At 35.7% G+C, this 21,184-nt stretch overlaps 1 protein-coding gene across 2 annotated transcripts in view; it reads right to left on the bottom strand.

Annotated features, from left to right (window-relative positions):
* Positions 1–18,684, bottom strand: part of astn2 (astrotactin 2) — a 339,835-nt gene extending 321,151 nt beyond the window's left edge. For both annotated transcript variants that reach the window (XM_028462826.1, XM_028462827.1), the window contains exon 1: positions 18,137–18,684. In XM_028462826.1, coding sequence (XP_028318627.1) covers positions 18,137–18,596 — 460 coding nt within the window. In that variant the 5' untranslated portion in view covers positions 18,597–18,684. The remainder of the gene's footprint in view (positions 1–18,136) is intronic.
* Between the last annotated feature and the right edge of the window lie 2,500 nt (positions 18,685–21,184).

The raw sequence follows: 21,184 nt of genomic DNA, 5'->3' as shown, positions 1-21,184 counted from the left end.
CTCTTGTCACTTGTGACTTGTATTTGCAGAAAATGTGTTACCACTTTCCATAGCGTTTTTGCAACACATCAAAATCCAGGTTTTTCCGTCACCAGTTTTTTTTTTTTTTTTGCAGGTAATGGAAAATAGTAATAGAACGAGACAATCGGCCGTTTTCTGCATTTTTTACATGTATCACATCGGCCGATCCGCATTATTTTCAGAAAGCAGAAACATTTTTTACTTGTTCTTGTTCTATTTCACCTGTTTTTATTATTTGTTTAATATCGGTTTCAAATATCGGCTCAAAAAAATCGTCAGTCCGTATCGGTCATCGGCTAAGGCTGATGAAATAAAAAAATCGGTATCGGCCCTAAAAAAACCCACATCGGTCTATCCCTAATGGAAACGCAGCTATTGACCCTACAGGATTGACTCTAAAAACAACTCGTTTGTAAGAAGCACAACCTTAGACAAAGAACGGACAATATTTAATCTTGATAATAATGGTTTGTCGTGCTGAATAAATGGATTGTGCTTTTCAGGAAATTTGTGCTGCTTTTCTTTTTCTTTAGCAGTTTTTGCAGCAAAAAAACATCCCAGTTTTTAAGATATGAAAGGCGGAATTGTCAAGTCATTTGGCGCAGGCGGCACGTCACAATTTTGAATGCAAGATAAAACTTCAACTGATGGATGGATGAATGGCTGGCTGGCTGGCTGGCTGGCTGGCTGGCTGGCTGGCTGGCTGGCTGGCTGGCTGGATGGATGGATGGATGGATGGATGGATGGATGGATGGATGGATGGATGGATGGATTTGACTAACTGAAACTCTGAAGTGTTTTTTTTTTTTACAAGTTCCAATAAAGATTACTAACAAATAGAATACATCTGAATGAATGACCTTCTACATTTAATGGTATATAGCCATCATCCAAACATTACATTTGGTGTCGCTTTAAAATTCTACATAGTGTGATTTCAATTGATGTTTTTTTTAACCCAACTTCCTTCTGGTGCGATCTCTGCTTCACAAAGGAAAAAAGCATTTAGAAAAATAAATAATATTTTCTTACATGGTGTCTTTTTGCATTTAAAGCTTTGAACATACCAGAGGTGTCCAAAGAGCAAAAAAAAAAAAAAAAGCAAACTAAATGGAATTACTTTGATAAATCATTGTCAACATATGCATTCAATGCACAGACTAAAAAGCCTGTCTATGGTTTACGAGTCAATAGTTTATGAATCTTTTGGGATGCAGCTTGCTGCAGGCTGTCTTGTTAGCCAACTGTCCAGGCTGTTATGTGAAAACCTGTTTTATAACTTCACGTTCGCTGTTATGGAGTGAAACAGTGGTTCTCAAACTTTTTTTGGCTCAAGTACCTCCCTATGTCCGACTATCACATCAGAAAAACAAATACAAAGCATAATGATATGAACGTGGTATATACAAATACACCAAACAAGTAAAATATAAAAATTTGTAAAAATAAAAACCAACAAACTAAACTATATTTATTCTAAAATGCTAAATATGGACAAAGCTGCATTCATTAGCATATTGATTGATTTACTTATGAGCGAGTTTAATGAATTTGTTGTACAAATCAATGTTTTTTTTTTTTTATTATTTAAGATCATCTCCCTCCGGATGTGGGACCAAACTTTGTCATTGAGTATATTTTTCTCTTATTTTGTGTGTTTTTGTTGTCGTTTTTGTGTTGTTGTTGGTATTATTTAACTGTTTGGTTGTTTCTTATGTCGTTTTGTATGTTTCTCTGTTATTTTTTGGGTATTCTGTAGTGATCTTGTGTGTTTTTCTTCTCATTAAGTGTGTCTTTGTTGGTGTAATTTTGTGTATTTTGTTGTCTGTTGATTTTACAATGCAGTTCATTTTTTTCTTATGTGCTTTTGTTGTCATGGTGTGAGTTGCTGGTAATAGAGTATAATTATAATTTTTAACAAAAAATAAACATAAAACCTCATGTTTTTAATGCTTTCATTTGTTAAATTTCCGCTCTCACTCAAGTACCCCTTGTAGTGCCATCGCGTACCCCTATAGGAAAATAAAACTAGGATGTGCTTAGAAAATAAATTACACGTAAAAAATGAAAGCTAAAATAAATGTATGTACTGTATGTATCAATGTATTTTTAACTTTTTTTTATTTCTAAAAAGATTATATATTTCTATAAATATAAAATAAAAAAGACTCAAAGGTTTTCTTTAATTTTTTTTAAAGCCACTAAATTTATTATGGCCAATCTGTGACCATAAAGACTATAAAGCTACCAGGTTCTAAATCACTGACACGTAAATATCGCCCTGCAATAATATGTATAAGCATTGCAATCCTTTTATGTTTAATAAACAGAAAGTAAGTGTTCCTATTCCCCATCGACCCATAAGAAGGAATAAATGTGCCACTGGAAGCTGATTTACTTTTTTTCCCAGATCCAATAACTCAGCCAATAAGTAGTCTTAAAAATGCTGTATAGCCTCTTGACAAACAGTCATGTTGTTTCTTTGCATATCTAAACAAATCCAGAGAACTTGTGCATCCATTAGGGACATTTACATAAAGTTCTATGTTTACTCTGTCAAGACAAACACATTGCAGCCCTCACTAATGGTAATGATCAAATTATTACTTGAGATGAAAGCATCCACGAACGCCAAGAGGTAAAACTCCATTCTGAGGTGATGAAGCAATACTTTGTAAATATACAAGGACGGCAAAATCCCACTCACTTAAGGCTTATTCATTCCTTCAGATCCAATTCTGTTCTTGAAAAATGACTGTCATCGTTCATTGTTGTTAGATTAAAAACAAAAAAGCTGGGAAGTAAAGATTAGATTCCTTATACAACTTTAAATGAATTTAATGTCCAGAGTTCATCCAACATACTAACTAGGGATGCACCAAAATGAAAATTTGAGGCCGAAGCGGAATAAAATATGAACGGTTGGCCGAATACCGAATATCGACTGCGGTTGTTAAGTTTTTCACTATTTGTTTTAATAGTGTATAAATAACCTAGAATAACTTTTTAGACATATTTTTTAATGAAAGTAAATGTTTATTGATTATTCTGACATTTTTAAATATTCCGGTAGCCTTTGCTTTTCAAAAAAGTTTTTCATTTATATTAGCCCTTCAAATAAAACAAAACATGCATTCCAAAAATAACTAAAGTGCATTAAAGGGGAGGTATGATGAAAAAAATCACTTTATAATGGTTTAGCTACAGTAATATACATCCATTTAGCCTCATTCAGAGGGCTAAAGTTGAAAAAGTTCTGTTTCCTCCCTCCCATGTTATTTCACATTTTGTAAAAAGTCAGCTCCAAACGGAACAGTTGGATTTTGCCCTCCTCCCTCTCCAACTATCTAACAGCTAAAACAACACTGCGGTTTAATATAGAATATATATTATACTTTATTGCCAAAATATGTAAATACCCAAACTGCACTGCTACCATTGTCCACACACATCAGCTGTTAGCACTCCGTGCTAATGCAACACCAGTTTATGCAGCGAGACTCGGTGTAGTGTAAGGATGGGGATGTTTACAAATTTGTGGCTCACAGCGCTAACAACGGACTTGGTTGTGGAATTGGACAGTTTCCAACTTTTACGCGGTGACGGACGACGGAGAGCGGTAAGCGGAAAGGAGAGAGTCTGGCTGCGTTTGTGTGGAAAGGAGCTGCTGCAGCAACGCACACACAAAACTCAAAATCACTGCATGTTTGATTGCGTCATACGCTACTGTTTGGCCTTGCTTTTAACTCAATAAACCGAAGGCCGAATGTGGCTTTTTTTGCAATATTCGGCCGAATAAATTCAGCCACCGAATATTCGGTGCATCCCTAATGCTAACTAGTGTAAAACTCTGTCGGAAACAAATCAAAGTGGAGGGAAATCAAAGGATTATAATCACATTACAAGACCTAAATAATTTGATTAAAATTTGGCAAAGGTAAAGTCGCTGGCAGACGGGTGTGAAAAAAAACGATATTTCGTAATTTTTTGGGTGATGATTTTAAATCAATTTTTTATTTAAAAAAAAATAATAAAAAATTGGGATATTTAATCAATATGTTTGTGTATTTGTGCAATATTACAGTGGTGGTTACAATACTTTCAATGTGTTGCAATGGTCATTTGGTGCTCATGATTTTATGATGGCAGTGTGTAATGCCAGCAATATTTATGTATGCACAGACATTTTAACTTCAAATAATCTGTTCAGATCAGTGCTTAAACTGATACAATAGGATACTTATTATTTTTTCTTATTTTTGTGCATTGTCAGTAACTCAGGGAGATTTATCCTTAATGTTCTCACTTACAGTTATTACAATGCCATCATTATGTTGTCATGGTTACTTTGAGACTTATACACAATTTCTACACAGTAGTTTCAGTGAAAAGAAACGTGTTGCAATTTATTTTATGATGGCAGTGTGTAACACTGCAGTTTCTTTTTTTCAGTGAAAATGTGCAAAAACACTAATAAATAGGATGTTTTGAAGCAAATAGTTTTGACTCAATTTGTCCTCTGAATGATCAATATCTTCTGATGAACATATAAAGCAACCTGACTTTTCATCGCTACGTTTAATTTTGATATTAACTGGGTAGAATATCACGATAATATCGTATTGTGACCAATGAATCGCTATACGTATCGTATTGCAACATACTTGTCAATACTCACCCCTACCGGCAAACCTCAAAGGTTGGATGATCAAAGTCAAATGCAGAGCTTTGTCTGCTGCTGTAAACCTGTCATTTTCTATAAGTGATCAAAAACTAAAGTTAGACGTGGAATTTATCGTTGTGGGCCATTTCATAATTGTGGATACTAAAAAAGACTTATGGCAAATATGAGAGACCTTAAATGTGCTTTTATTCTTAGTGACTCCAAAGCCTACAGTTGGAGTTTGTGTTTGTGTGTACGTGTCTATTTACGCCATTTCTTCTGTGGTATTTCGAAATGTATGTTTAAATAAAAAAAGAAACCACTGTCTCAAAGAAAAAATATACATTTTTCATATCAGCATCATTCAATTCTTTACACAATAGGTTAACTATTATTTTTTGCAAAAACCACTAATAAACTGGTGACAACTAATAACTAGCAATGACTAAGTAGACAGTGGAGTTGCGTTTATTTTCATGCCATCAACAAGATATTGATATATTATATTGATATATTAAAGAACATATCTTCATTGTATATATCTGTATTACATTTGAAGATGTATTTGTATTATTATATCTTTTTTCTACTGTAATGTGTGAACTTGTATTTAATCCATTTTTAATTTAAAGTCTTACTTAATTATGTACGTTTTTCTTTTTCTTTCTCTCTGTTTTTGTTTATAGTTTAGTTTCTTTTTTTTTTTGTAATATCCCCTGGGATAAATAAAGTATTTTTGATTCTGGTTATGAATTAATGTAATTTAAAATGTAATGTATGTTGTTGTTATAGTTATAGTTTGTACAGTGACCTTGGGTACACTGAAAGGAGCCATTGAGTAAAATGCATTATTATTATTATTATTATTATTATTATTATTATTATTATTATTATTATTATTATAATAATAATAATAAATAAATAAATAAATAAAACAGTGCTTAAATAAAAATGCACAAAGAATTATTGTCATTTTGAGATTAATGCTACTCAATCACAACTAATTGTGATCTATTTAATAATCATGCCACATTTTAATTATCCAGCATTATACAAAAAATAAAATGAATAAAACGTAAAAATTACCATTTAAGAATTACGGCATTTGGTCCAATAAAATTGTTTTCATAACAGATTTGAAAGTAAGATTTGGTACAACCAGACTAAACAAAAACACAATTAGATTCAAAATTTGGTGTGTCGTCACAATGTTATGTTACATTTTGTGATGACATTTTAGGGACTTTATTAGTAGCATTTGTTTATGCTGATTGGGTGATTCCTATAATATCAATCAATAGTATTTTAAAAATATAAATGTAAGATATGCTTAAATAAAAAAGGAAAGAATAAAGTCCTCACAAATAAAAATAAAAAATCCTCCTCAGTCCATGCTGTGTAATAACTCCCATCTCTGTGTTTGACCTCTGCCCACCATATATCACCTGTCCTGCAGAGCTAAGCGTGAACTACTGACATAAGATTGAGGTGTAGTGCAGAGCGTTCCTGTTCATTGCCACAGGGAAGAGAGGTTTTTTTTTTTTTTTTTTCTACCCCTACCCTAACCAAGCAGCGCTGGCTTTCCTTGCTTTCAGGGAATAAGCAAAGCTGCAAATGTTGAAAGGAGAGAGGCTGGTTAAGAAGTCATTATTTTGGTTAGAATGCAATGATGCAATGGAAAATAGGATCATGTATTAAAGTGAAAGTTCTTTAACTCATTGGCTGCCAGCCATTTTCAGAGCAGCCAACCTCATATTGCCAGGCGTTTTAGATGAGTTTCACTGATATTCCACAGAATATTGTGTGCTATGACTATGTAAACATTAAAACCACCAAAACAAAGATTAGACACTTCTTTCAAAAGGAAAAAATACAATTTATTTCCAGCTTTTTCCATTCTTTAGTTATCAGCAGTATAACAGACTGGTTTCACCAAAAACAGCTGTTTCTGACCAAAAAACAGAGAAAACAAGCTTTTTGTAAAAAGAAACATATCAAGCAAAACAGTGACTTTGACGCTAACATTTTTTTTGCTTTAGTGACACGTCAAACATCTGAACAGCGGTTTCCTTCTTTAAAACAGCAAAAACAACACTGAGAAAGGGCTTTTGATGGAAAAATAATAATTTTTACCTGCAACCAGCAGCTCTGTCAGGAGGGGGTTAGCATCCTTAGCATGCTTGTCAGCGGCTTTTTTAGGTGGAACATAGGGGTGCTGGAAAAAATGAATTTGGCAATATATCGCGATAATACGTCGCGCGATTCTCGGATTGATTCTAAATGCATCCAAATCTTTTTTTTTTATTTTATTTTTTTTATTTAACCAGGAAAGTCTTTTCCACTGCAGGAGACATTACAACTGCACAAAGAAGTGCTCTGAAACCTGGGCATGTTGACCAGCTTGTGTTTATTCAATGAAATCTATAAAGAAAGTACTACATTTCTGCATTAATGTTGTTCTAGGCATATACCTCAGTTAAGTTGCACTAAAGTCAAAGTTGGTTTAAAAGCCACATGCAGATTGTACAGTATGTTATGTTGTTGGCACATGGCATGTTAAAGCCAATGTTTAAAGTGTAAAATATGCCAATAAAATATATTTCATACAAAATGTTCTCATGAAGGTGTACACATTTACAGAGTAGTTGTTTCTTAAATCATATATAATAAAAAAAAATGCATTAAAAAAAAAATCGCAATATCGCCTTATACTTTAATATCGGATATGAATCGTATTGCCAGATGTCAGGCAATACACATGCCTGTCTGCTCCACCATGATCATCTCCAACACTCTACGAGAACCACCGCTAACTAAAACCTGTTCAAGTGTAAATTGCCTGTATTTTTCCTTCTCTGATTTTTCGCGTTTCGCCATTCCCTCTCGATCTTCTCCTGGAATATGTATAAATAGGAAGTAGCCGCGGTTTCTACTTCTGCTACCTGTAATCGGCCATCCAAAGAGCATTGTCGGCACCTACTGACTCATAAAATATTGTCTGCAAGTAAGATCTTTACATAGAAGTTGCATAAGGCTTTACTGCACCTGTTCCCACAAATGACGTCTATAGACGTCAATGGCAGTCAAAGAGTTAAAGAATGTGTATACAGAGTCAGTTGTTATATAATATTGCGTGGGCGACTGTGGATCAGTGATAAAGTGGGTCGTCCATTAACTGAAAGGTTGAGGGTTCGATTTCGGCTTTATCCAAGTCATTGTTGTGTCCTTGGGCAAGGCACTTTACCCACATTGCCTCGTATGAATGCATATGAATTGTGCATGAATGCCGGTGGTGGTCAGAGGGGCCGTAGGTGAGAAATGGCAGCCACGTTTCTGTAAGTATGCCCCAGGGCAGCTCTGGCTACGTTGTAGCTTACCACCACTGGTATGACTGGTGTGAATGAATAATGGTTTCCGTACGTGCTTCGAGTCTCCTTGAAAAAAGCGGTATATAAATCTAAGCCATTATTATACACGTAACGTATTGATTTCATACTTTTTCACCCAACTCTGCAAAGAAGCATATTACCTTTTTTTCTTCAATTCCTCACTGCGTATCAACAATTTTATGCATGGAGTAGATCTGATTTTTTTTTTTTTTAACTGCATATCAAATGAGCTATGGGCCTCGTGTAGTAAGCATTCATTTATCGTAGTCTGGTAAGATTTAAAGGGTGGGGGAAAAAATACAGAAAAAGAAAAGGAGGAATTCAGTGTGTTTCCCAACACTGCCCTCTCTGCTCATCCATTCTCCCTGACACTTGTGGTAATAAATCAAAGCTGAGTAGGCAGGCCACAGTGGGAAGGGGAATTGCTATCCTTCTCCTCCTTCCCCATCACCTCTGACATTGGATCGACAAAACAATCGGGCACCTGACAGCAACAAACAAAGAGCTACCACTGTGCTCATTATGGTCTGGGTGACATTTGGCTAATAGGGTGCGGCCTCAACTATCTGCGCTGTCATTTTCGGCATTGTGGGAAAACTGTCATAAAAAAAATGAAGAAAAAAAAAACGATCTGTCTGGGATATGGACATTTTTTTTGTGTGTTTTACAAACTCTAATGAGCCATACCACACCCTGTGCAGAGGGAAAGTCCGACATCCCGACAGACATCGCAGATCACAGCCTTATTGTGCCACTTACTGCCAACCGCTGACATGAAAGTGGATCAAACTAATGTTGCCAAATATGCTGACGATACCGACACAGATCTTTAGTCAAATAATGAATAATTAATGAGAGCAAACTTCCGCCAAGCACCAAATATCCTCTTTGCCAGATATTGGCAGTTATCTGGATCAGTGATGCTGATCATGGTACCATGATCATTCACACTTTAAAGTTGTGTTTTTCAACCTTGGGGTTGTGACCCCATGTGGGGTCGCCTGAAATGTCTTGTAATTGAAAAATAAATAAATACTGGTTGAAATTATATTTTTAAATTATTATTTTTCATATAAAAACACCACATACAATCTCAAACAACTGTATTCTATACTTTCACTTTCTCAAATATAAATCTAGTTCAAATAAAATGTAAATAAATAAGTAAAAAGTTTCAAAATACGTGAGGTGGCTCATCTTGTCACTTCGTGCACTAATCATGGCTTCTTTGTATTTCTAACACAGTATTACAAACACAATCAAAAACTGATTCTAGAGAAAAAATGTATCTGGCGTTAACGGAAATATATAAAAATGGGGTCATGATGCAGAAACGGTTGGGAAACACTGTTTTAAAGGCTTGTAAGAATGCTCTGTCCCCTATAATAACCATACAGTAGGTCCAAAAGTATGTACACCACCATTTTTCCAAAAAATCGCAGTCAAATTTCATAAAGCTCAGTCAATTGACCCAATATTTTATACCCCAGTCGCCACCATCATTGTCGCGAGGTACATGAATGTATAGTTACAGTAGTCATTTTGCTGAATATACACATTAGTGTAGATAGGATAACTTTTCTCCAGGATCAGTTAAAAACATACACATCTCCCATACTACACATACACGCATACTGATGCACACATCTCTAAGACGTTTTTTATAGTTAAAAAGTGAAATAGTTAGTCTACAGCAGCGGCCAGAGTGCATGTATAAAATAGCAGTTAAAGTGACCATGTGTATTGCAGTAGCAGTAACATTATTGCCATTAGACTGGTTGACAGAAGCAACTCATAGTCGGACCTTGTTTGTATAGTAACGGTTGCTCTGAAGTATGATTGGACCATTCATATTTGTGGACGGTGTTTTGAGGTCAATTGCCAATCGAGATACACATTTTTGAAATTTCACTAATATGGGAGACTAATCCAGAATCAGTAAATTGATCTGGATTTCCTCAAAAATGTAATGGAAGTTTACATGGCAAAAAATTCTATCTTTGATTAAAATGTCCTCAGAATCCTTAAAATACTTTTGACATAACAGAAAAACGCTGGTGAGAATATTACCTTGTTGGCAAAGGTAAAAAGTGGCATGGCATTCTGGTAATGAAAACAATGCCATTGCTCGGAGGCTTTTTTCCACTGGGTTTGCATTATCTTAGGACAGCATTAAAAGAGGAGCATCTACACCAGAGCAGTCTGGCAGCAAAGTTGATAGGACAAACGAAAGGTTTTCCCTGGCTCAATATCTTTTATTCAAAACACGTGTTTCGAGTTCAGACAGAAAAAAAATAGGTTTGCCCTGTTGTTAGGGTTCCTCTTGTTTTGTCACAGGAACTGATGCTGCCAGCATTCTAAGAGCTTCACAACAACATTAAAAGACCAAAACAGCAACTCAGCGGGCAGCTGTCACCCCTTTGCACAGTCTGCGCACCACGTAGGCCTACAGAAAGCAAAAAGGATATTTAAATGAATAAAGTGAAAGCCAAAAAGTAACAACTTTAATACCCCGTGTTAAGACTATAACGCACCTAAGTATTAGGCAAGGCTTACTTCTTTTCAGCATCTAAATTTGCAATTTTATTAACTGAGAGAAAAGGAGAGTTGGACTAGTCTTTTTCTTGTGCTTGTGTATTTACACGGTATTTTAAAGTTATCTCCAACAATTTTTCTTTAGTTTCTTGAGAAAAAAAATTTGCCAAAGGCACATATGACGATAAATTAAATCCAAAAGAGAAAAGTCTTTAGTTCATCCATTCATGTATACCCTTCTTCCGCCCTGTGGCTAAGCTAAGTCATAATTAGGAGCCATACGTGCATCATTGTAAGTAAGATTTGCTTATTCCACAAACATTGCATATAAGTGAATGTCAGTGGACTTAGACAAAGGACTAGAAAAATCAATAAAATGCATAACAACAGAGACAGATGGAGCATTCAGCTGCTGTGCAAGCAAAGTAAGAAGCTACAGTGCCATAAAAGTAACATATGTCTCAATACATTGCCTTTGTGGATTGTTTTTTTGTTGTTGTTGTTGTTGTTGTTGTTGTTGTTGTTGTGAGGGGTTTTGTCCTAAACTACGGGAGAGTTTCGTTTCTTAATGTTAAATGTGTGAATGATTATTCAAAAGCCAGGACAAAAAATGTGCACAACTGAAACATTAATGGACACTTCATTTGAATTCATACAAACATTTGAGCTATAGGAATAAACATATTACAAACTACTATTATGATCATGTACAGTATAGATAAAAGAACAATTCATCTGACTAGTAACAAATGTCCAATAACACGTTTCATCAATGCAAAGATAGTGGCAGATACATTTTGTCCTTGGTATTAAAGCATATAATGAAACATTTATCATACATATATAAATACAGATGGCAGATGTAGTCAGTGCCTCCGTAGAGCTAGATACTGCTGTGCCTCAATAGGTTTTCATCTTTAAATGTTTATTTTCACTACAGAATGACATTTTTAAGAATTTATAGGAGGTCTAGTTCAGGGATGTCAAACTCATTTTAGTTCACGGGCCAAATGTGGAGCAGGTTATCTCAAGTGGGCTGCAAATATTAGGTGGGAAAAGGATCGTTTTGCTCTAGTTTGCACTTCCACGAATAAACAATTGAAAAATATGTACGACACTGATAATATCAAAGTAATAAGTGACACATATTAGTCCCTGCAGGATCTTTACTTTCAATTCATTAGCTATTGTGATGCATTTTTATGTCATTTGACAACATTTTGTTGAATAATTTGAAAAAATTGCAGAATTTTGGAAAAATTGAGTTTTTTTTTTTTTTAATCATTTGAGATTAAAAATGACTGCCATCATGCAATATAAGCATGGGGGAAAATGTGAGCCCTGCTGATATTGTGGCATTTTATTGAATTTGTGTGTTAATTTGAAGATATCTACAACTGAATGAGTTGGTAATTTACACAATGATTCATGTCTTCGATGACTTTTTGGCTTGCTGCCGCGGGCCAAATTGGATGCTCTGAAGGGCTGGATTTGGCCCCCAGGCCATGAGTTTGACACGTGTGGTCTTGTTGAAAGAAATGTTATACATTTCACTTACATGTACACCCCAAAATAATGTAGAGCATTTGAATTTTTAGAAACGCAGTGAATGGATAGAAAATGTATGTCCCTGGTACAAAGACAGATTTAGTTGTTGGTGTAATAGTACAAATGGTATTTAGCATGTTTGGTATGATTTCAGGAAGTTTAATTGCTAGGAAAGTTATAGGGAAAACTTATGATAACAGTAAAGAAATGAAAGTGTTACATCACGCATACGTTACACAAAAATGCATGTACCCTAAAACGGAACTTGGTAAATTTTGAAACCAGAAATCGAAGGCCCTGACTATGTTTAACCTAAATAAAGGTGTGACATTGAACAAGATGATTAGTCCATGTGAAGCAGGAATACATTTGTGTTATAAGTTTGTCATACCACAGAAACGTGAGCTAAACTTGAAAAATGAAAAAAAAAAAAATCGCTAAGTATATAAAATTAGACCTCAAAATCATGGAAAACAAGCACTTCTCTCTGCTCTGAAACGCTGGGGGCGTGTCAGTTAGAGGCACTGGAACCACGGCCCCCGCCTCTGTGTACTAACCCTAACCCTATGGGAGAGAGCAGTGTGAAAGTGGCTCCAACGTCCAAGTGCTCGGATAAGTTCGAACAAGGTGTCAGCGGAAAGGTCTGCTTCGTCCGAGTTCACAAATGTGCGTATCTCACATGTAGAGTCAGAACTGCGCCCTCTAGAGGCAAAAACAAAAATGTTGCACCAGCTGACGCCTTTTGTTCCCGCCGAGTCTGACTATGTGGTTTGTTTTCAACTAGGGGCCGAGCTGCCCCCGCGGGAGGCCACGGAAGTTTGATGTGCTTCAGCAGCAGAGTCGGGTTTATGCTAACGATGACTCCATTACGTAACGTGGCAATGATTTCTATAAATCCAGAACACAGAAATTTGAAACGCAGTTTGTGAAGCCTAGCTCTACAATTACATTCTAAATGGTTGAATGGCTTTTTCCATGTTTTAGGAAATACATTTATGACCTATTTAATGTGTTTAGAAGAAAATGGCTTAATTTGCTGTACACGAACTTTAAAGCCTTCGTGTCCTTTTTATTTTCTACTTGAAGTGAGATACAGCTGCAGCATTCTGTCCGCCCTCGGCTTCAGTGTAATGATGAGATCTGAAATGAAAACGAGTAAAGGCACACATTTAGCTACTCCTAAATGTTTGTAAAGTAACATTTGTGAGCATAATTTTGGTTTCCAGGATTTTACTGAACAAAAACCAACAGATTTTTAAACTGTGAATAAAATGTATCCAAAATAGACACTGGTTAACATCGCTGGTTACAAACATTAGCAGTCTGTACAGATTCATCACATTCATCATGTGTGGCTCTGTATGTAGCACAGATTCTAGCATGTTAAGCACTATGTTTGATCACCTATAACAACTGTATCCCATTTCCTTGCTTTATCCTTTTGTCAGCTGAAAACGGGCCGAGAAATGAATGACACGGATCTAAAGCTGAACAATGCTACTGTAAAAAAAAACACAGAAATATGCACACATTTAACGTGACCTAAAAGGCAAAACAATGTTGTAATCTTACCTGGTTATGACTGCCGTTGTGTCCATAGCAGTGAAATCCGTAGATCCACTAATTTTCCGTACTTTGTTTTCCCATATTTTCCAACTGCTTCCATTTAAAGTCACAAATAATCCCACGACTCGTGACGCAAAGCAAATCGGTGCATGCAGAGATTTCAGTCGCTGTGTTCAAAAGTTTATATACAGTATGTAAATATGCAGTATACAGTATATATTCAGTGTATACTGCAGGTTTTGGATAAATTACATTTTTCAATTACAATTACGGCTTTAATTATCCATATACAACTACAAGTCAATTATGATCACGAATACTGACATTTTTTTCCAATTGCAATTAAAATTACAAACATTTTTTTCCCCTGAAAGTTAATTATAAATATTTTCTTGATTAAAGATAAAGATAACATTTATTCGTCCCATAAAGGGGAAATATGCAAAGTTTCAGCAGCAGATAAACAAAATAAAATCAAGTTCAAATTCAATTAATCACAACTACTGAGCATTTAATAAATAACCTCATAAAACAACATTCCTCAAATTTGTTTTTGTTGTGGGCATCCAAGCCTTTTTTGTGTCTGTATACCTCAAGATTTCACTCTTTTTTTTTTTCTTTTTTTTTTAAACGGTAAAATGATTCTTAAGGGTTGTAAGAAAACCTGACTTGAAACACATTTTAATAATTATGTAATAAACATGTGTAAGCCATAGAACTGTAATATGGCTCCCCAGGTTTGCGTTTAATTACATGGTAATTGACAGTTTATATCAAATTTTCATGCAAATTATATGAACTTGAATATTACAGTTTATTTATGATTACAACAGATTTCTAAATTACAATTACAATTACAATAACGTCATAATTCAGGGTTCCCACACTTTTTTCACAATGATTTTTTTAAACTTTTCACTTTGAGATAACGCTTAACATCTTTGAGGTTGGACAAATTTTAAACATTAAAATAAAATAGCCTATATTTCCAAACCTTTTGCAAAATAGTTCAAATATTCCATGACTTTTCAAGACGGTAAAATCAGTTTTTCAAATTCCATAACTTTTCCAGGAATTTTGTGACCGTGGGGAGCCTGATAATTGTAATTAATAACCAATTACGCAATTACAAATATAATTGACCCCAACCTTGGTATTTTTAAAAAATCTGATTCATCGATTAATTTATTAATAACCATTAGTTGGAGCTCTAATGTTGGTGACTCCTGGTCTACATTCTCTGCCATAAAAATGCGTTCGACCAACGGATCCATTAAAGCACCACTATCACCACAGCACGCAGCCATGCACTGGAAAGGGTGAAGCAGCAAATTTGCTAGCTGGCTGACAGGGAGGACAGAGAGGCCTTTCTCACCAGTCAACGGCTGTCCTTAATGAGAATAGAAAGTGATTTACTAGCCTAATGCTCCAGCCCACAGCCTGTCTGCTCGCCTTCCCTTAGCATAGCCACTCCACTCGCTGCCCTTCATACGGAGAATTAAATTGTGACTGAGGAAGGAGGGCAAAGGATGCCACACCACCGTCTACAAGCTCAACTAAATGAGACACACTCATGAAGTAGAAGTTATCACCCAGTCAAGGTCCTGAGCATTTTCTATCTGATGTTTTTGTTATTTTTTTTGTGTGTTTTTTTTTTTCCCACATTAGTCGCATTATGATAAGGTAACTTAATTGATTGGGAACAAATCATCCACAAATGTTCTTCCAATGATGTGTATAAATATATACCATAATAGACGGCCGATGTATGAAAGAAGACAATATCTTGAACCTTATTTTGTGCTAAAATACTAGTTTTAAGAGTTTCTTTCCATGAACAATGCCACGGCCCAACAAACCTGTAACTAAAGCAGTAGTTTACCACTTTTCTAAGTCTTAAAAGTAAAGTGACTTTTATATTTTAGCTCTGTGTGTGTTTTGTATACATTTTTGCTAAGGGTGTCCTAATCTAACATTCATATTAGATATCAGTCCGATATCAGCAAAATCGAGTAACAAATTATATCAGTTTGCATCTAAAATATATAATATAAGCACTGTGGTACCTAATTTATTTTATTGGATTCATGAAGGCTATTTTTCAGGCTCTTTAATGTTTTTTTTTTTTTTTTTTCCGTTCATTTGTAGAATATAGATATATAGAATATATTATCTATAGGAAGGAATCAAATCTGAAATTAGAAGATCTATGCCTAACAAAACATTATTTTGCACCATAATTGTTTTACTAACTTTTAAAAATGGGGCAACTTTACCGTTTTAAAACCTGTATTCTGCCATCTTAAAGGCACATAATTGATAATGAAACACACTCCCATTTGCCTGTAAATATCCCATTGTTTTCTATTGCAGCGAAGCATACAGCCTGCTTTTTAGATCTTGATTTAGCAACAAAAAAATAAAAATAAAAAAGCTTTTGGTTGCTCTAAATAATCAGGAGAAGATCCTCTTTGGTTTGCCGAAAGAGGATAAAAGCAGTTGTGAGACGTAAAATGATCTATGACCGCAGGGGGCGAGAGTTCCAACTCTGCGGTTTGGTAGTTGACAAAGAAGCAGAGAAGAAGAGCTCAGTGCGCTGACACGCTCTGGTGGCTGAAGTTAGTGAATAATCATGGATTGTTGAAGATGCACAAAGCCTGATGATATAAGCCCTTTTGAGTGAGAGTCCTTAACAGTCTTGCCCAAGGACACGTCAACACATAGGCATGTAGAGCACTGGGATCGAACAGAAGACAGCCACGGTCGCCTATATTTAATTGGTTGGTTTTTCAGTAATATCACTTGATTAAGCCTTTTCTAACATTCCACACTAGAGCTGGGCGATATATAAAGATTTTGGGGATATAAAAAATTACAATATCATCTATATCTATATATATATATATATACAGTATATATATATATCTTATTTTGTTTTAAAATATTTGTTTTAGGAGTCGCTGCTTTCACTACTTCTCAGAACAGCATAAAAAGCACAGTTTAATGGATTTCTGAGTGTGTTCTAACACAAACCTTCCGCATAACAAACTACACTACAGAACTCACTCACACGTGCTGTCCCTTAGAGGAGAAAAAAGGTGGCACATATTGTGCAGCTGTTGATTAGTAAATGTACCTATGTCGCATTTGGATCGTTAGATTTAACCCAAAATTGTATTTTTGGTCAGACTTCATTTGAAATAAAATTATCAACATACTGTATGTATCATATATCGCTATTTTGAGAAAAATATTGAGACATGAGTTTTGGTCCATATCGCCCAGCGCTATTCTACACTACAAAATACGTAATAAATCAGTCAATACATAAGGCTGCAATATCGTTGTCGCATTGGAAGTGAAAAAGTTATATCGGGACACCACTACGTCTTGCACAGCTGAATATGTTTTATTATACCAATGCCATAATAACTACATTAACTGCATTTCCCAAAGATAATGTGAATAAGGGTGCATAAGCTGAACCCCTCGGAGTCAGAATAACCCCTGCGAGTCAGCATAACCCTCAGTATTACCCCGCAGAGTCAGTATAACCCCTCTGAGTCAGAAGTATCCCTCAGAGTCAGTATAACCCTCAGGATACCCCTCTGAATCAGTAGAATGTCACTATTCCAATAGGTTTGAATGAAAGGATGTTTAATTTAAATTTGCCAATTGATAAGGTTTACGCCCACTGTACGGGATGACAATGTCATCTCTGGTATTTTTCCAACATACTTTTTGACACAAGTGAAAATCATCCTCCCCCAAGAAAAAATTCAAAAGCAAGTTTCCTTCATACACAGCCTGCTCTACTTAACAAGCCAATATCTTTTCTTTTTTTTTTTTTAAATTTGTTTTCAGATAAAGATTTACTATCACTACACTTTCAAAGTCAGTGACATTCACTAAACTTGTTCAGCACTGTCTCACTTCCTTCTGTTATCAGGGAATGTGTGAGTAAACACAGGATTTGTGGTAGCACCTTGAACTACACAGTAAAAGCCTAGAGGTGATCCTTCCCAAGCCACATTGTGATGTTCTCCTCCACACCAGGCTCTGCATGTGGGCTCTGATCGCAGTTCTCCAGTCAAAGTCAAATGGTCATTTCATGCAGATTTGCAGGACTAAATTACATCCCTTGATTGGACCACCACATTTAGGCTATGCATGAAATTTTAATTTCTAATCATGTTCAACTGCAAAATGGCAAATCGAGGGAGAGTTAAAGAGTTTATGTTCCCTCCTTTCTTTAGTTCATCAACTGGAAGATAAATTCTATATTCTGGTTGCTCATCATACAATGTCATGAAAAAAAGAAAGTATGAGTGCAGGATTTTGAGAAATGTGGAGGAGTGGTGAAGAACACACAGGCTTCATGATGGAGGGCAAACAGAACCACAGCAAGTCTTACCCAGTGTGAAGTAGGGCAGAGCAGTGTTGTCAAGATCATCCATGACGGAAATTCGCCCAGGTAGGTCTGTTCTTACGAACAGCATGAGGCGGGATTCCCCCCCTCCAGGAGCGGCACTACCTGCCCCAGCGGGGCCCCCTCCACCTCCTCCTCCACCGCTCACGGTTCCCGAGGCTCCGCCGCTGAAGCTGAACTCGTTCTCCCGGAGCACAGGCAGCGTAGACACGGTCACCGTCTTCACCTCACATGGAGACTCCGCTTCGCCCTCTTTGTCCCTCTCCTCGTCGGACAGAGTCGCTCCTCTGGTCGCCCGGACTGACACGGAGCCCGTGAGCAGGAGAACCAGCAGGAGGACGGGAGGTGGTGTCCACGCCATGCCGCCTCTAGTGTGTATGTGTGAGTGTGTGTTTAAGTGTGAGTGTGAGTGTGAGCTGGTTCCCTCGCTTTGAGTGGGGCTCATGAGCTGTCCGTTCACTTATAGTAGAGTCGCTGCAAAGCACACGCGTCCGTCCAGGAGGCGGCAGCACAGGTGTGTTGGACAAACTCAGCTCCTCATCACAGAACATACTCACTCACTCTTGTCCTCTTTTCTCTCTCTCTCTCTCTCTCTCTCTCTCTCTCTCTCTCTCTCTCTCTCTCTCTCTCTCTCTCTCTCTCTCTGACATGACAGTTGAATTCTTCATCAGTTTAAAATAGAAGAGCATGTATGAATCATTGCAAGTCATAAATATGAGAAATATAGTCATAATTATTATGATAAAGTCTTGATTATGAGGGAAACAAGTCATAATTATGTGATTGAAAGTTATAATTGAGACAAAAGTCATAATTATGTGATAAAAAGTCATAATTATGTGATATAAGTTATAACTATGAGGTAGAACGTCATCATTATGAATTGATTATGAGGGACACAAGTCATAATTATGTGATAGAAAGTCCTAATTATGAGACAAAAGTCGTAATTATGTGATAAAAAGTCATTATTATGAGAAAGAAAGTCATACTTATGAGATAGAAAGTCATAAATATGAGAAATATAGTCATAATTATTATGATAAAGTCTTGATTATGAGGGAAACAAGTCATAATTATGTGATAGAAAGTCACAATTATGAGACAAAAGTCATAATTATGTGATAAAAAAGTCAATTATGTGATATAAGTCCTAACTATGAGGTAGAACGTCATCATTATGAATTAGAAAGTCATAATTATTATGATAAAGTCTTGATTATGAGGGACACAAGTCATAATTATGTGATAGAAAGTCATAATTATGAGACAAAAGTCATAATTATGTGATAAAAAGTCATAATTATGAGAAAGTCAAAATTATGAGAAAGAAAATCATAATTTTCCGAGAAAGTTATAATTTGTGAGTTAGTAAAGTCATAATTATGAGAGTGTCTGAATAGTCCCTCCTATCTCCTTTCCTATCCACTTTTCCGGGGTTAAGGCAAGGTGTTAGAAAAAGGTGACATAATAATCCTACGGCTACGCCTCCTTTCCTCAGAAAATTTAAACACTCTTTTAACATGACCACCACTTAAACACTTCCTGGGGTTAAAGGACAGTGGATAGGAAAGGAGATAGGAGGCACTATTCCAGTGTTCGCTGTCCGTGGTGCTGAAGTAGAAGTGCTGTTACTTGATTGAAATTGTACTCAAGTGTGAGTACAAGTAAGTCATACATAAAATACTCAAGTACAAGTAAAAGGTAGATCATTTAAATAGTAGTCAAAGCAAAAGTTACTAGTCACATTTATTTTAGGTAATACATTTTGCCACGGTTCCTTTGCATACAGTAAACATCTCATGTATAAACTTAAAAAAAAAAGACTAAAGTTTGAACAGTTGGAAGTGACTTTATTTTCCGCATACGCAAAATGTACAATTCTAATTTTTTTGTAAATAAACTACCACCAATAAATTCAATTTAAAATGAAAAAAATAATAAATGAAAACTTCAATCTGAACCCAAGAAAGTGGCTGGATTATTTGATTGTTGTCTGGTCATTTCGTTTTTTGTAGTTTCTGTTGCTCATTTTAAAACAAAAAATAAATGAATAAATAAATAAATAAGAATTTACTCTGTAAAAGTTGGGTGTAAAAATGTAACAAGTGACTGTACTTCTTTTAAAACGTACTTAAGTACAAGTAAAATGACTTAAGCACCCATAAAAGCAACTGAATTACAGTAACGTGAGTGGTTATTCATTATTTATTTATTTGATTTAAATGCTCACTTTTGCTATGAAACCTCCAATTCTCTCTCTTATTGTGTCCCCATTATAAATATATATATATATATATATATATATTTTTTTTTTTTTATTTTTATTTTTTTTGATAAGCTGTTCTTCTTGTGAATACTTTTTTGGCTGTTATACATTTTAATATGAAGTCCCAGAATGGGCTAGAGGAGCCATCTTATCTTCAGAATGCATTCACATTGTTTTCTGTAAGTTTGTGCAGCAGTAAAACCTTTAGTCGTGGGATACAACCTATTACCCACACTTACAGTCAACAGCGTATTTACGTACATGCAATCCGCACTCTAATTGCTTGTTAATATCTGAAGGAGGCTGAGCAAGATCCGCATCATAAACGTGGCCCCTGTGGTGAAACAGAGAGTCTCTAAAACAAGTTAAGCATGTCATTTTTATGTACGCTACAAAAGCTGATGCCCCAGTAGAGCTTGTTTCATTGCACTTGCTCTCCACCGCTCACTGCACACAGCTTAACCTCAGCCCCAGTGAGAAGAAATGGCAGCCCATTACAAGATTTTTTTTTTCTTTTTTTTTTTTTTTTCCATCGGAAAGTTATATCTGTACAAAACCCATTGTAAAGGCCACGGCTGAATGCTAGTTCCGCTGGGTTACTTTAAAATGTCATGCAGAGCAATTTCCGCTGTGTACTTCTTTCACATTGTCAGTCAGGAAGTCATATTTAGCCTGGACAAGCAGGTAAAAGAACTGAACTCATTTCATGTAATGAAACTCCTTAGCTTTCAGAAACTGATGTAGCAGAGTTAGTGTTTTAAACT

The sequence above is a fragment of the Gouania willdenowi genome, chromosome 12 (assembly GCF_900634775.1).
Source record: "Gouania willdenowi chromosome 12, fGouWil2.1, whole genome shotgun sequence".
Classification (NCBI taxonomy): Eukaryota; Metazoa; Chordata; class Actinopteri; order Blenniiformes; family Gobiesocidae; genus Gouania; species Gouania willdenowi.
Note: the sequence above shows the minus strand (reverse complement) of the source record. Positions and strands in the feature narration are given on the sequence as shown.